The sequence below is a fragment of the Marmota marmota genome, unplaced genomic scaffold (assembly GCF_001458135.2).
Source record: "Marmota marmota marmota unplaced genomic scaffold, marMar, whole genome shotgun sequence".
NCBI lineage: Eukaryota > Metazoa > Chordata > Mammalia > Rodentia > Sciuridae > Marmota > Marmota marmota.
In genome coordinates this window covers 53,995,387-54,010,326 of record NW_025999900.1, presented here as the reverse complement: position 1 = coordinate 54,010,326, position 14,940 = coordinate 53,995,387, and the positions used below count along the sequence as shown (strand labels likewise).

At 36.4% G+C, this 14,940-nt stretch overlaps 1 protein-coding gene across 11 annotated transcripts in view; it reads right to left on the bottom strand.

Moving 5' to 3' along the window:
- Window positions 1–11,301, bottom strand: part of Spata7 (spermatogenesis associated 7) — a 40,757-nt gene extending 29,456 nt beyond the window's left edge. For 5 of the 11 annotated variants that reach the window (XM_048799136.1, XM_048799138.1, XM_048799145.1 and 2 more), the window contains exons 1-3: window positions 11,114–11,301; window positions 5,720–5,797; window positions 3,163–3,258 (exon numbers count right to left, since the gene is read on the bottom strand). In XM_048799136.1, the coding sequence (XP_048655093.1) occupies window positions 3,163–3,258; window positions 5,720–5,797; window positions 11,114–11,132 (193 nt within the window). In that variant the 5' untranslated portion in view covers window positions 11,133–11,301. The remainder of the gene's footprint in view (window positions 1–3,162; window positions 3,259–5,719; window positions 5,798–11,113) is intronic. The other 6 variants (XM_048799141.1, XM_048799142.1, XM_048799139.1 and 3 more) reach the window with 3 other exon arrangements.
- Between the last annotated feature and the right edge of the window lie 3,639 nt (window positions 11,302–14,940).

Genomic DNA, 14,940 nt, shown 5'->3' with positions numbered 1-14,940 from the left:
TGCCGCAGTCTGGCTGGGCACAAAATCACGAGCCACTCAAGCAGGAACAAAATTTATTTTTTGAAACTGCCGCCAATGTCCGGTACCGCCCGGGAAGATTTTTTCCACCCACGCGGCGTCCTCCCGGACCGCAGAGAGAGCTCCTCCCCCGGAACTCCCTCCTACTGTACTTCCCCAACCAATGGGAACTCTCCAGGAGTCCCGTAGCAGGTGAACAGCAGGAGTCCAATATCCATATGAATGCAAATCTTAACATAATCATATCATCTCAATGGCTAGCTGGCGTCACCTTTCGACCAAAAATGCCATGCATCATATATTTGGCTCTTAGCAGGCTGATGATTGGCTCACAGCGGCCCCAGCAACATCTAGCTGATTGGCTCCTCTGCGGTGATGCTCATTGGGCTGTTTCCCTGCCCTTTCAGACCACGGAGCTGCTCATTGGGGGACTTTTTTGGCTCCGCCCACGTGACCCAGCCAATCGGCCTCAAGAGCAGGAGGATTGTGGGAGGTGGAGAGAAGCTTGTGTGGGGGAGAGAGGCTTGTGGAAAGCCAGTGGTGGCAGTTGAGGCTCTGAGGGTTTTTCCTGAGAGGCTGTTTTGTTTGGTGTGTGTGGTTCTAAAAATAAAGTTAGTTTCTTTTGACAAGTGGCTCCTGATTGTGCCCAGCCAGACTGCGGCAGTTCAGAGCATTGCTGACCTAATAACATACCTGTATCATTGTATATGTACCACAACATACTTAAAATGGCAGTCCTAAAATAAGCTTAAAAGAAAATGTAAAAATAGAGGATTTATACTACCTGATTCCAAGACTTACTGTAATTCAATGGTAAAAAAGGCAGTGTTGTACAACCATAAAGTTGGTCATATAGATTAAAAGATCCAAAGATGAAGTCCAGAAATAGACCCACATATATGGTTAAGTGACTTTCAAAAAGTATTTAGGATTCAATATAGAAAGGATAACCTTTTCAACAAATGGATATGAAGAGGCAAAAGAATGACCTTTATATCCCCATATAAAAAAACTAACTCAAAATGGACTATGAATTTAAGTGGAAGAGGTAAACATAAAACTTCTAGAAGAAAACAAATTTAGGAAACCTTAGTAATCTAAGCTTAGGCAGATGTGTCTAAGCAAGATATTAAAAACAAACTATTAAAAAAAATCTGAAAACTGAGTTTAATCACACGTGACTTTAATGCCACAAAACATTATTTGTTTGATTTTTTAACAATTTAAAAGTATAATCATAAAATAAGAATAAATATTTTAAAACTTTTGTTCTTATTTATTTATTTATTTATTTTTTGTGGTGCTGGGGCTTTGTGCATGCAAGGCAGGAACTCTACCAACTGAGCTATATCCCCAGCCCAAAACTTCAGTCCTTTAAATAGGAAAATTAAAAAGCTTACACAGTAAAATACAAAAACAAAAACAAAAACAAAACTGGGAAATTTAAAAAGGTCTGCAGTTAATAGTATATTATCAATATTAATTTACTGATTTTTAAGATTTTAACATTGGGGGAAGCTGGGGGAAGAGCATATGGCAATTGGCTATATTATTTTTGAATTTTCCTGTAACTCTAAAATTATTCCAGAATAAAAAAAAAAAAAATGAGGACTAATGCCTGCCTAGCATGTGTGAGGCCCTGAGTTTGATCCTCAGGCTTGGAAAGAAAACAAGAAAGAAAATTAAAAGACAAGTCACAGACTAGGAAAAAAACATTGTTAAACATGTATTTGATTTAGAACCTACGTTTAACAAATTAAATCTCAGACAAAAAACTTATTTTTTAAAATGGGCAAAAGTTTAAACATATCATTTCACCAAAGAAGATAAAAAGATGGCAAATAAGAATAAGAAAAGTTGTCAAAATCATTAGGTATCAGGGAAATTTTGCAAACTAAAACTATGAAGAGATACTACCACATATCCACCAGAATTGCTCAGAAAGGACTGTCAAGACCAAATGTTGGTGATAATGTACAAGTAATGGAAATGAAAAATGGTATAATTACTCTGGAAAAAGAATCTGGCAGTTTCTTAAAAATGTTAAATATACACTTATCATATGACATCACAGTTTTTCTCCTCATAAATAAATTTACCCAAGTGAAATAGAAACATGTTCAGACTCTATGTGAATGATTGTAACAGCTTCATTCTTTTCATTCTTTTTTTTAAAATATTTTTTTAGTTGTAATTGGACACAATACCTTTATTTATTTTTATGTGGTGCTGAGAATCGAACCCAGTGTCTCACATATGCTAGGCAAGTGTGCTACTGCTAAGCCACAGCCACAGCCCCTTGGGGAACTTTTTGGGGTGATGGAAATGTTCCCCATTAGAAATCAGCAAACCTTTTCTGCAAAGGGCAAAGAGTTAATGCTTTACATCTTGCAGGGAGATACAGTCTGTTATAACCAGTCAACTCTGCCTTTTAGTACGAAAGTTGCCATAGACAATATGCATAAGAATTAACACAACTATATTTATGGACAATTAAATCTGAATTTCATATTATTTTCACATACCACAAAATACTGTTATTATTTTGTGCAACCATTAAAAAATAAAAACATCATTTTTAGTTCATGAGCCGTATAAAAATAGGTAGCAGAAGGATATGGCCTGCAAGCTATATTGAATTATTCCCATTTTATACTGTAATTGTGGAAATGGTAATTCAAATTATATATTTTTCAAAATATTTAAATGTATCCTTATAATTAATGAATTTTATTAGATACAATTTATCTCTTATGAAAGCTGGCAACAAAAAAAGTCCAAAAGAAAAACAGTCATTAGCATCTTCTTTGTACAACCTTCCTTAGTAGATTAAAACAAAGAAACAAAAAAAACCAGATTATAAACTTCTATTAACAGCAACATCTAATAACAAAATAATATTAATATAATAATATTATGGATAAAAGATAAAATGAAATAACCTAGGCATTAGATAGATTTCAAATATAATTACCAAAACTGACATTCTGAATTTGCCACCTATATAGTGAATACTATATCTCAGTATATAACACCAATTGTATTATAAATAATGTATTAATTTCTACTACAGATATATAATGATGAGAAATGAAGTTGGGGGTTAAAATTGAGCAAAGAAAGTTCACATTTGTACATTTTTACCTTTGGCTGAAAGGATTTTATTATAGTGAACAGCCATGTGATTCTTGACCAGCTGGAGAGTACTTAATCTGAGAGAAGAGGAGTCAGTGCAAAAGGCTAAAAATTAAAACATATTTAATCATTATATATTTAAAATCAGTATAATAATCATCACAAGATAAACAAATTACTGATTATTAAGCTCATTCTTATAAAACATTCTGAAATTCAATTGACCTCAGACCTTTATCTCATTCTGGTAACATTTTTTAAAAATTGTTTTAGACATTGATGGACCTTTATTTTATTCATTTATTTATACGTGGTGCTGAGGATTGAACCCAGGGCCTCACACGTACTAGGCAAACGCTCTACCACTGGGCCACAACCCCAGCTCATCATAGTATCAGTAACACTTATTGGTTATGGACCACTTGGGTCCAAACGTTTCCAAGAGTAAGTTTTTCAGGTATGAGAGTTGGGGGAAGAGATTCTAGAATATAATCTATAACTATATTTACAAAATTATTTCTTTTTGATATTGCTTAATCTTTCTTTTTGTTCTTTATAGTTGAACACAATATCTTTATTTTATTTATTTATTTTTATGTGGTGCTGAGGATCGAACCCAGGGCCTTACATGTGCTAGTCAAGTGCTCTACAACCCCAACCCCGATATCTTTCAATCTTTTAACTAAAAATCCTTAGCCACTTGCTTGACTATGTACCATGTTAATAACTAAGCAATCTTCAGGGTGTGGTGGCACATGCCGATAATCCTAGTGGCTGGGGAAGCTGAGGCAGGAGGATCACAAGTTCAAAGCCACAGCAAGTTGGTGAGGCCATAAGCAACTGGGTGAGACCCTGTCTCAAATAAAATACAAAAAAGGGCTGAGGATGTGGTTCAGTGGGGTTCAGCACCCCTGATTCAATGCCCAGTACCCAAAAAAAAAAAAAAAAAGAACAATCCATGGAGGTTGGGAAATTAAATTCCAAACACCAAACCTAAAGATTCCATTCTGAGAGTCAAAGTCTATTTACACCTGAAAATATGATTTACGAATCTCTTTACTGCAGTCTTTTTAAAATATCAGGTCTAACTTAAGAGAGTACGATCACATTAAAAACTCCATGACATTAAATTGCTTTACCCTCATCTAAACTGTTTAAAGGAAAATTCAGAACCTGTTAAAAGAGTTTACATACAAAAATATAGTATAAATATAGGCATAACCTTTTTAAATATTAAAAAGTTTTTGAGAATACATGCATATGGTTGAAAAACATTCAACAGCTAAAACACCATGTAAAGATGGAAACATAAATGACTTTTGTACACTGAACCTAGTCTCCTCCCCCAACCAGACATATGCTGCTAACCTTTGAAATCAATTCTTCAGGGAAATGCTATGTGTTGTACAAGCATGTACAATGACTGTGAGGTTATACGGCAAACATTTCTTGGTTGTGCACCATTGCCATGCATTGGTCTAAGCTTTTTACAAACACTTATTTAATCATTATTATCACTATTTAATAGAAGTCAAAACAGGCACAAGTATGTGAGTTAGATCTTAGGTCAACTGTTGACTAAAAAATGCAATGTTTGGATGTGAGCCAAGGCACATCACACTTAAATGACTATACCTATACCAGGTCTACATTCTTAAAAAAAAGTTAACAAACTTTACATATTATCCTTTGTTCTGCTTTTCTATGTATATATATTTTAAATCTAGTGTCAAATTTTTATTTAAAACTTATTTTTCAAAGCTTATAATTCTAGTGTGCAGTCTCTCCATGTCTTTATATATATACTCTAATACAAAGAAATATTCGGGAGGCTGAAGCAGGAGGATTGAAAATTTGAGTCCAGCTTCATCAACTTTGCAAGATTCTGCTAAAACATTAAAAGGGTTAGGGATGTAGCTCAGTGTTAGGAGTGTCCTGGGTTCAATCCCCAGTACTTAAATAAATAAAGAAATAAGTGAAGTAATTGAAAATGTGATCTTTCCTTCACATTTAGATATAACAGTATCAAAGATTTTTCATGTAATAATGAAATAAAAAAAGGGCTTCAATTATTTTGCCTAAAATCCTAAGCTTACAACTTTTGAAATACAATTATAAAAATATATTTTTAAGTTGATATTAAAAATTTACTTTGAAGGCTTTAAAATATACAAACATCACAGGACCTAGAAATCCAGTTGGAAAAAGAGCCACAAACATTTGCTAAGGACAAATGCTCCTTTTCTCTGCACAGCTTTTCCTTTTCAGAGCTTATGTCTTGACTGTGATACTCATCCTGTTTAACCAGGATAGTCTGCAGGCAGAAGCAGACAGGGCTAGCTGTGGCAGGAAGTGGGAGGCAGCCAAGTCCACATATAGGGCACGTTAATAGTCTGAAGTCAGAAACCCTAAATTCTCTGAAGAATTCCTATAGCATTTAATTATAATTAGTAGTATTGAAGTCCAAATACCCATTAAATGTAGTAATTGTCTCACCAAGTCATATACTTTGTAAATACAGGAAACAGTCATTTAGCAAAGCTACCCATTTGAGGACCTCACTTACCGTTACTTTTGGTGCTCAAGTGACCTTTAAATAGGTATGGTGGTGGACCATATCTGGGAAGGACAGAGGTTGCTCTGACTTTTAACAGAAAAACATGAATTAGGATCAGTGAAATGCAACTTTCATAAAAACAATACTGAATATTTTAAAAATAATAAATGTATCTTTAAAGTCATTTAAAATTTTATTCAATTATATTACTAACCATCAATAATACATCACAGAGGAAAATTTCTACAGTCATAGATTAAAAATTTTCTCTTTTAAGAGAATAAGCTATTTTCAAAGTTTGAGATTTTGGTTTCTTTTGGGAAAATGATAAAAAACATCAATTGTTACTTGATCTATACTGATTTTATTTTGTACACCACTGACCTCATTAGCTTTTTAATTGTTTTCAAACAATACAGCTAAGATTTTGAGTTTACACATCTGTATTAATTATTTTTTTAATTAATTAATTAATTATAGTTAGGTATATATGACAGAAGTGTATTAACTATTTTAATTAATCACAGCTATCTGTACTTAAAAATAATTTTAAGAGTAATCCTCTTAACAAAGCATCTGAGTAAATTAGAAATAAAATAATACATTAATATGTCTAAAATAAGTATACATAAAAATCAGAATCAGAACTTGATAACTAAAAGATATTTTAAGGTTCATCTATGTCCAACCCACTTACTTGCTTGAATTCTATATAAACACACTGTAATTATCAGGGTTTTTTGTTGTTGTTCCAAATGGGTATTTATTGTGTTGCCCAGGCTAGTCTAGAACAACTCAAGCAATCTGCTCTGCCTTAGCCTCCTGAGGAGCTGGGACTACAGGCACGTGCCACTGTACCATCCTATATTTAAAAGCAATTCTAGGGCTGGGGATGTGGCTCAAGCGGTAGCATGCTCACCTGACATGCGCGGGGCACTGGGTTTGATCCTCAACACCACATAAAAATAAAATAAAGATGTTGTGTCCACCAAAAACTAAAAAATAAATATTAAAAAATTCTCTCTCTCTCTCTCTCTCTCTCTCTCTCAAAAAAAAAAAAAAAAAAAGCAATTCTAGCAATGGAAAACCTGGTATCTCCTTTAAAAGGCAGAGTCTGATCTTTAGGTATACGAGGGACATTGAAAAATTATATATAGGCTTTATCACAAAGTAATTTCTTTCTCCAAAAAGTGATTACACTTTTAACAGTAATGTTCAAAATAAAAAAAGCTGAGTTACAGGGTCAAATGTAATTAACATGCAAAATATAACTACAGACTTCCCAACACAGAGACGTTTTAGGAAGGTAACATGGTTAGCTTGCTATTATATGGGCATTAAAAGCTATAAAGAAATGGGGAGGACACATACAAATTCTAGAAGAAATAAGGATGATGAAAGAATTACTGAGGCAGAAGAACTGAAATCCAGATCCAGAGAGGAACACTTACTAGGACAGACAAATAGAAAAACAATAGAACATTCCAAAAAGTTCCTTCTACATCACAGGCCAAAAGACAAAAAGAAAAAAAATTAACTTATTTAGAACAGTAGCAGTTGAGGTGATACCATCTGAATTGGTAATAAAGACAGTCATGAAATTAACATAATATCTACCAGGAAAGAAGGAGGCCTGAAAGCTAAACCTTTTTTCTCCAGAGGAAAAAGAATGCTCCACTTTCTGCCTGTCCAGAATTCAACACCTCTTTACCTGAGAATCACCTCCACTTCCCTTTGGGGAACCTGTTTTTCCTCTAATCTTAGCCCAGCTGGTTCAAACAAAGCTGATTCTATTGGTCAGGGTTGAATATGGAACCCCAAACCGATTAGCTGTGTTGACGAATCAGCAATGAATACGTGACCCATGTCCAGGGACTTTTACTAGAACTATTAGAAAAGATGCTTTTTTTTCACTGGGCTTGCTATGTCTAGTGTAGGATGTAATCCAATTCCGGTACTGTGGGTGGGCATCTTGCACCATATGATTAGCGTCTTGTTAAATTGCTGAGGCTGGCTTTGAATTTGTGATCTTCCCGCCTCAGCCTCCCAAACTGCTGGGATTACAGGCATGAACTACCACAACAGGCTACACTATAACAATATAAATTGCTCACTACTTGAGCCATTCTCTAAAATACTGTATCGCATTAGAACTGGATACTTCAGTTCTATGTAATTTATTATCTCCAAATTCCATTCAAATGTATGCACGTTTTACTCTAAGTCACAGAAAAGGGGGAAAAAGTTATATTTAGAGAGGTTGGAACAAAAGGAAAGCTGGTACCTAGAGATACTGCCTGGGATGGAATAAATGCCCTCTCCACCCACTTTTACCTATGGATGGTAGCTGTGAACAAGGTAGTTACAATTCGCTCCGGGGTACCAATTTGGCATCTCTTTAGCACAAAATGCTGATAAGAATGGAACTTAGATGTACTTTGAGGACATGTTATCCATTTACCTTCCAACATACACCAAGGCATACACTCACTGGTTTCTAATATTTTTACAGGTAAATGTCATTTTAAAATTGTCAGAATTGAAAGGAAAAACTTGACAATTCATCTGGGACCTCTCACAAGCTTTGCTGCCTGTACATGTGTCATATTATCCTGTTTCTTTATGTGAGTAGTGGTTTTTTGTTTTTTTTTTTAATTGTTAAGTGAACATTTTAGGTAATACTGTAGCAACTCTAGATATGGGATCCTCTCCTGGGCTTGTTTTCCTTGTTGTCTTCCTGTTTGTTTAGTGACTTGGTTAAACAAGTCAACAAAGTCTGTTTCCCAAAGAGTGAGACCTCTGAAGGAACTCCTCAGCATCAGAGCGCTGGGCAATGTGCATAGATTCAACTTCTCCAATGAAACGGAACCCACAGTCTTTGGAAGGTAGTACCCTTGCAAATCTGACCTTCCTTGAGTACTGTCCCTCAGCCTACATAGTTTTCTTACATCTTAGAGTTACACCTTTTTGATAGTTTAACAATTCTTTAAACTTTCTTTCTTTCATTATGTGGTATCTATACCTTAAATGGACCCAGAATGATTCAAAGGGCATGGAAAAGTACTTTCAAACCAAATGCAGGAAAAAAGAACACCATCTTCTAAATATATTAGGACTAAAAACCTGTCCATGAAATTGAACTTATTGTCAGGATAATGAAATTCTTCTGTCTGGGACAGCAGTTTGATTTCCTATACAATTAAATTTTATCAGATAGCTGGGAGGAACTCCACTGAAAAGATGGTGTTTCATGTAGCAGGGTTTCCCAGGAATACTGGAGGTTTGGGAATCTGTCAATCATTGGTAAGTATCTCTGTAGGACCAACATATTAAAAAAAACATATATATATATATGTATATATCTCCTTTTCCCTTGCCCCACCTCTTAAAAAAAAAAGCTTTATTTTTTTTTTTTAAAGTCACTTTGTTATCTATACTAATAGCTTGTCTCTTCTTCCTTCCCCAAAGGTCACTGATGACAGAGTAGGTAGCAGTTTGATATTCTCAATCTTTTCTTCCCTTTTTCTCAAAGAAGTGGGAAACAACACTTTCAGATTATCTAGTCCACCCCACCACCACCTGCCACATTTTACAAATAACTAAACTTTCAAATAAAGTGAATGGCTGAAGATTATTTACTTAGTTAATAGCAAAGATCATAAATTAGAGCTACTGTTTTTCAGACATCTATACCACCATTCAGAAGGTTTACCCTACAAAAGGATGTCTGTAGTGTGATTTACTGTATGAAAATGTCAAAAGATAATTTTTCTTTAGGAGTATTAATTTATTATGCTTTGAAATAACTAAAAGTAATCTAATGAAATCTAAGAAATTTATTTTCAACTAAAATTAAGCATTAAAGCTTTGGTTAAATTTACGATTGCTTATAAGTAATAATCTATGGTGTACAAGAATTACAATATTTGTTGAATATTATATCTTTTTTAAAAATGCAAAATCAATTACAAATGTTTGCTAGTATTTCATATTATGTAACATCCTAAGAATGAAGCTAATTAAGTCATAAATCTTTTTACATGTTTGAAATGAACCTAGTTTTAAAATAAATAGCAAATATTAAAAGCTTACTGTCTGTTATATGGAAAATATATGGATATATAAACATACTTTTCCCTTGCCCCCACCTCTATCATGCTATTGTTAAGTAAAAGCACTGGTTCTAAGGTTTTATATTCCTGACTTGGATTCAAAGCTTGTTCTGCTTTTTAATTGTGACCTTATCAAGTCATTTGTTTTATTTTAGTCACTGTGAAATAAGGTAATACCTACCTAACAAGTTTTTTTTTTTCGTGCATTGAATGAGAAGTAGGGAATGAGATAGTTCTTGCTACACAGCAAAGGTTTAACTTTATGTTGTAAAATTTCTGAAGACCATAAAAGGATTTTGGTTTGCCTTTTCTAAAACTTGGGTTATTATTATAGTGCCAGAATATCCAATTTGCAAATCAACACCTTCTACATTCAGCATAGTTCTTATTTTGATCAATGATTACATAATAAAGATATATTCACATTCAAAGTCAGGAATTAGCCAGCAGCATAATTGAAAGGTATTCCTTTAAATAGATAAGAACACTGAACTGAGAAGGAGAGAGTATATGAAAGTTGCCTCATTAGCTTGAGGAAAGAATGCGACTTGCTTAGAAAGTGAGAAGATGCAAATTGAATTGGGCGGATTTGTAAAGACTTAGGGTTATGGTTGGGCTCCAACCATTCCGCCATGATGTCTGCTTAACTCGGAATATCCAGTCAAGGTCAGGTGTGTGTTGTGATTATGGATTAGTCTTTTGCTACTAAAACTGTATTCCCGGACCAGCAACATCTGCATCTCCTGGTAGCTTTTTAGAAATACAACATCACAGCTTCCCCTCCTCCGTCCTCCTCCACCCATGGGACTTGATGAACTATAATCTACATTTTAACATGACTCCTAGGAGATTCCTATTCATATTAGAGGAGCTCTGAGTTAGTCAGTAGTTTGGGGGGACACAAGTCAGTGACTGAATGGGAGATTTCATAGGTACTGTGTACTCAGAATGTCCCAGAACATTATGTACTGTACATTAATGCATATGTCATTATGCATTAATGGTCAGGAGCTCTAAGGCATGGGTATTTAACCTCTACTTCCAAGAACGAACAGAGCAGAGGGGAAGCTTGATTTGGGGGCCCATGAGGATTTCTGTCTCAGAGCTCCTGGGGCTGCACCACCTTCAGCTCAGGAATGGCAGGCCCTGGTGTCAAAGGCGACAAAAGCACATCCAGGAAGCGGAGCTGTGAGCCTCTGGGCTAGGGACAATACGCGCCTAAGTGGGGGGACCCAGAGCGCCCGGGGTGCGGCCTGGACCTGCGCAGTCCCGACCCGAGGCTGCCCTTTACCTCTCTGGCTGCCATCCATGCTTAGTCCTCTTGCAGCCGTCGTGGGGACACCCAGGTTCCCCTTGGCCCTTACCCCCGGCCGCACCCGCCCAGGGCAGGGCACGAGTGAAAACCACCAGCCCGTGGGGGTGCAGCCGCCGGGTGACCGTAAGCAGGCGGGTTGCTAGGGGCTGGTTCCACAGCGTCGGGATTGTGACGTCACCGCGTAGAGGCCGTGCGCCCCAGCAGCCCCGCCCCCGCGGGGGGGTCCCTGGGAAAGGGCGGGGCTTTTGCCGAAAGAGGGATGAAGGGGGGGCGGGAGCGCGGGAAAAGCGCCGCATGCCAGTCTGTTACTTTGGGATCCTGCCAGTCATCCACAGTGAGAACTCCTCTGAGGAGCCAAGTCACCAGCACCTGGCAGGCTTTGTCACTGCGGGAAGAGCTGGGAGAGGAGGTGCTCTCATCTGGCATCCACATCCCCTGGGTCCCAGAAAAAAGTCAAACACAAATGTTACTTGAGGTCAGGGTAACATTTAACCAGTTCCAAATAATTAAATTTCAAAGCAGTCCATGAATTTTTGGATTAGTGAAAGGCTTGGGAGTGAAAAACATCTACATATTTGCATCTTAATTCTTAACTTTAATCATCAGTTCGAATTTTGCTTATTGAGCTTCTGGTTTCCAGTCCCTACCTTCCTTTAAGGTCTCAATCCATTTTCCAGAATAATGGAAGAGAACTGAAATGTGAATAAGGTGTTGATTTATTCTGAGTGTTCTAAAATCTGTCTGTTTAATTTTGAAGTAGTTACCTGTGAACCTTTGGAAATGAGAATTGGGCGGAGAGTCTTCTGTCATGTAGGTTCTCAACAGCTGTGTCTACGGAAATTTTGGGCTGATGTATAATTCTTTGCAGGAGTGGGGGGGGATGGGGCCGACAGTCCTTGTGCAGTGTAAGATGTTTAGCAGTGTCCCTTGGCCTCTACTCACTAGAGGTCAATGGTCAATCCTCTCCAGGACATTCAAAATGTCTCTAGAGTCTTCTGTATTCTCAGTGGCTCTGGATGCTGAGGCAGAAGGATTGCAAGTTCAAAGCAACATGTGAGGCCCTGAGCAACTTAGAGAAACACAGTTTCAAAAAAAACCCAAAAAAACAGGCTGGGGTTTCTAAGCACCCCTGGTTGGATCCCTGGGGGGTACAACAAAAAAAGTCTATAGACATTGCCAAGTGTGGCCTGGGGAGCAACATTGAAAAACATTGCCATCATGGAAAGAGTACTGACTTTGGAGTCATATCTGTAGAATTCATGTTTTCTGCCCTTGCAAGTTTGATCTTGAATTAGATTATAAATCTCTCTGTGTCTCAGTTTCCTCTTTTCTAAAATGTAAATGCTGCTACTAACTTTGTGGTTATAAGTATTGATGTGTACAGTGGCTGACATATAAAAGGGGGTATTCAACAAATGTTAACTTTCTCTAAGACACCTATCTCAGAAGAGCTGAGTTATCAGGGAAGTCAGATGTAAAGCATTAAGTCAGGAACCCTAAAATAAGAAAAGAGAAATAAACCAGAAACCAAGTTATAGCCACATCTGAACCCATGGTTCCCTAAGATGTGAAGTAGGGAGAAAAATAGATTCAAAATTTGAGGAATGTGGAAGTATTGAGATGGCTCTGTGGTCACAACATTTGGAAAGATATAGGGGTGGAGAATCATATGTTTCCCAGAAAAGCCAAAACTTTCCTTTCTGCTCATGATTGTGTGAAATAATCCTTCCTAAAATCATGAAGGCTTTTATTCCACTATTAGTGGCTAAAAAATGTCTTGCATTTAATAGGTCTCCAGTAAGCATCTATTAAATTGAATTAGAGCCAAAGCTTAAAGGGCAAATACCCTTGGGAAAGGCAAGACAATGACTCGATTCACATGAAAGTGATGCCAGCTCCTCTTATAAAAGTAGATTTGGGGATAAAAATAGATTTTGCTTTGAAGCTGGAGCGGGGCTGTGATTGGGAGAGGACTGCAGCCTGGAGAGGGTTCTGAAGACACCATTGCCTGGTATTCAGTTCTGCCTAAAGCCATCCTCATTTCATTACTTCTCTTTGGAGCTTTTTGATTCTCTCAAGAATAGAGAATCAATAGAGTCCATTTCTCTCCACTTTGAGCAGTCAACGTATTGTCCTAAGTGCCATTTAATTTGTTCTTTGCTTTTACTTAAATAAGAGAGAAGATCCTTTCTGTTTCCTCCTCCCAGGAGATAATCTATTGTCTTGAACAGATGCATACAGCTGGTATTAGTTTATTGCAGAATAAGCTCTCAAGAAATCCTTCCACTGGGGAGTCACTACCCATTGCAATGGCCTTGGAAAGGAGGCACTCTGAAGACCTTTTATTGAATATGTAAACATTAATTTCGTGTTCAGAAATTATTTCAATATTTAGAATTTGGCATATCTGTATTTTATTTTTTTAAACTTATATACTCTTTTTAAAATTATTTTTTAGTTTTAGGTGGACATAATATCTTTATTTCACATTTATGTGGTACTGAGGATCGAACCCAGTGCCTTGTGCATGCTAGGGGAGCACTCTACCACTGAGCCACATTCCCAGCCCAATATCTGTATTTTAGAAAGAAAAATATTATCTTCCCTAATGAACTGGCATGTGTAAGCCAATTATTTGGTTTCTCTCTCTCTCTTTTTTTTTAATTTACTTTTTTAGTTGTTGTTGGACACAATACCTTTATTCCATTCATTTATATTTATGTGGTACTGAGGATCGAATCTATGGCCCTGGGCATGCTAGGCTCTACTGCTAAACCACAATCCCAGCCCCTTGGTTTCTCTTTTTGAATTAGGTGGAAAGAAGCACAAAACTAAGATTACGTTCAGTCATAATGTTAGCTTATTATTATTATTTTTTTGTATTGGGGATTGAACCCAGGGGCTCTTATCCACTGAGCCACAACCCCAGGCCCCCCACAGTTTTTAAATTTAGAGACAAGATTTCCCTAAGTTGCTTAGGACCTCATTAAGTTGCTGAGGCTGGCTTCAAATTTGTGATCCTCCTGCTTCTGCCTCCTAAACTGCTGGGATTACAGGTGGGCACCACTGTGCCCAGCCTTATGTTTTATTTATCTCTTTGATTCCCTTTACTGGGAATTTAACTTTTATTCTTGTACTCTTATTTTAATGGTTCAGTTAGACCTCTTTTATTGGATGAGCTCTAAGCCCTTTGGAAATGGGGATATAAATAAATTATATCTTAAACATACCATAACATGTAGTCTATCTAATACAAATATAATATAGTTTGTATTTATCATATTTTATTATATAGCTAGTATTATTTTAAATACTACATTATTATTATGTGTTTAATTTATATCTTCATAGGTGACCCTTAGTTTCACAAGTCAGAGGATTCCTGAAATTCATGTTTGTCCCTTTGCCTAACATCATCAGTGAAAATTACCAACAAATGCAACAAAAAGGAAAAGGTCAAGACAATTTTTTTCCTATACATTGGGTTATTATGAACACATTTTAATTCTTAAAAGTCCCAGATGGACAAAAAAGGTAATTTAGGGAATTTTTAAAAGTGTACACGGTAGGACAAAGTAAAATAAATAGAATTGAATGGTGTATGCATGCATTTTGCATTAACCTGTCTCAACACAAAATCCTTTAGGTTTTGATGACTGAAGAATGATTGAGAATTTGAACCATTGACTATTTCCCAGTCATTCCCCAATCAAAAGACTGTAGCTATTGATTCACCTAACATTTAAATGAGAAAATGGAAGTTTAGAGCTAGTTGGTATTATGTTATAAAGTAATGGATTAAT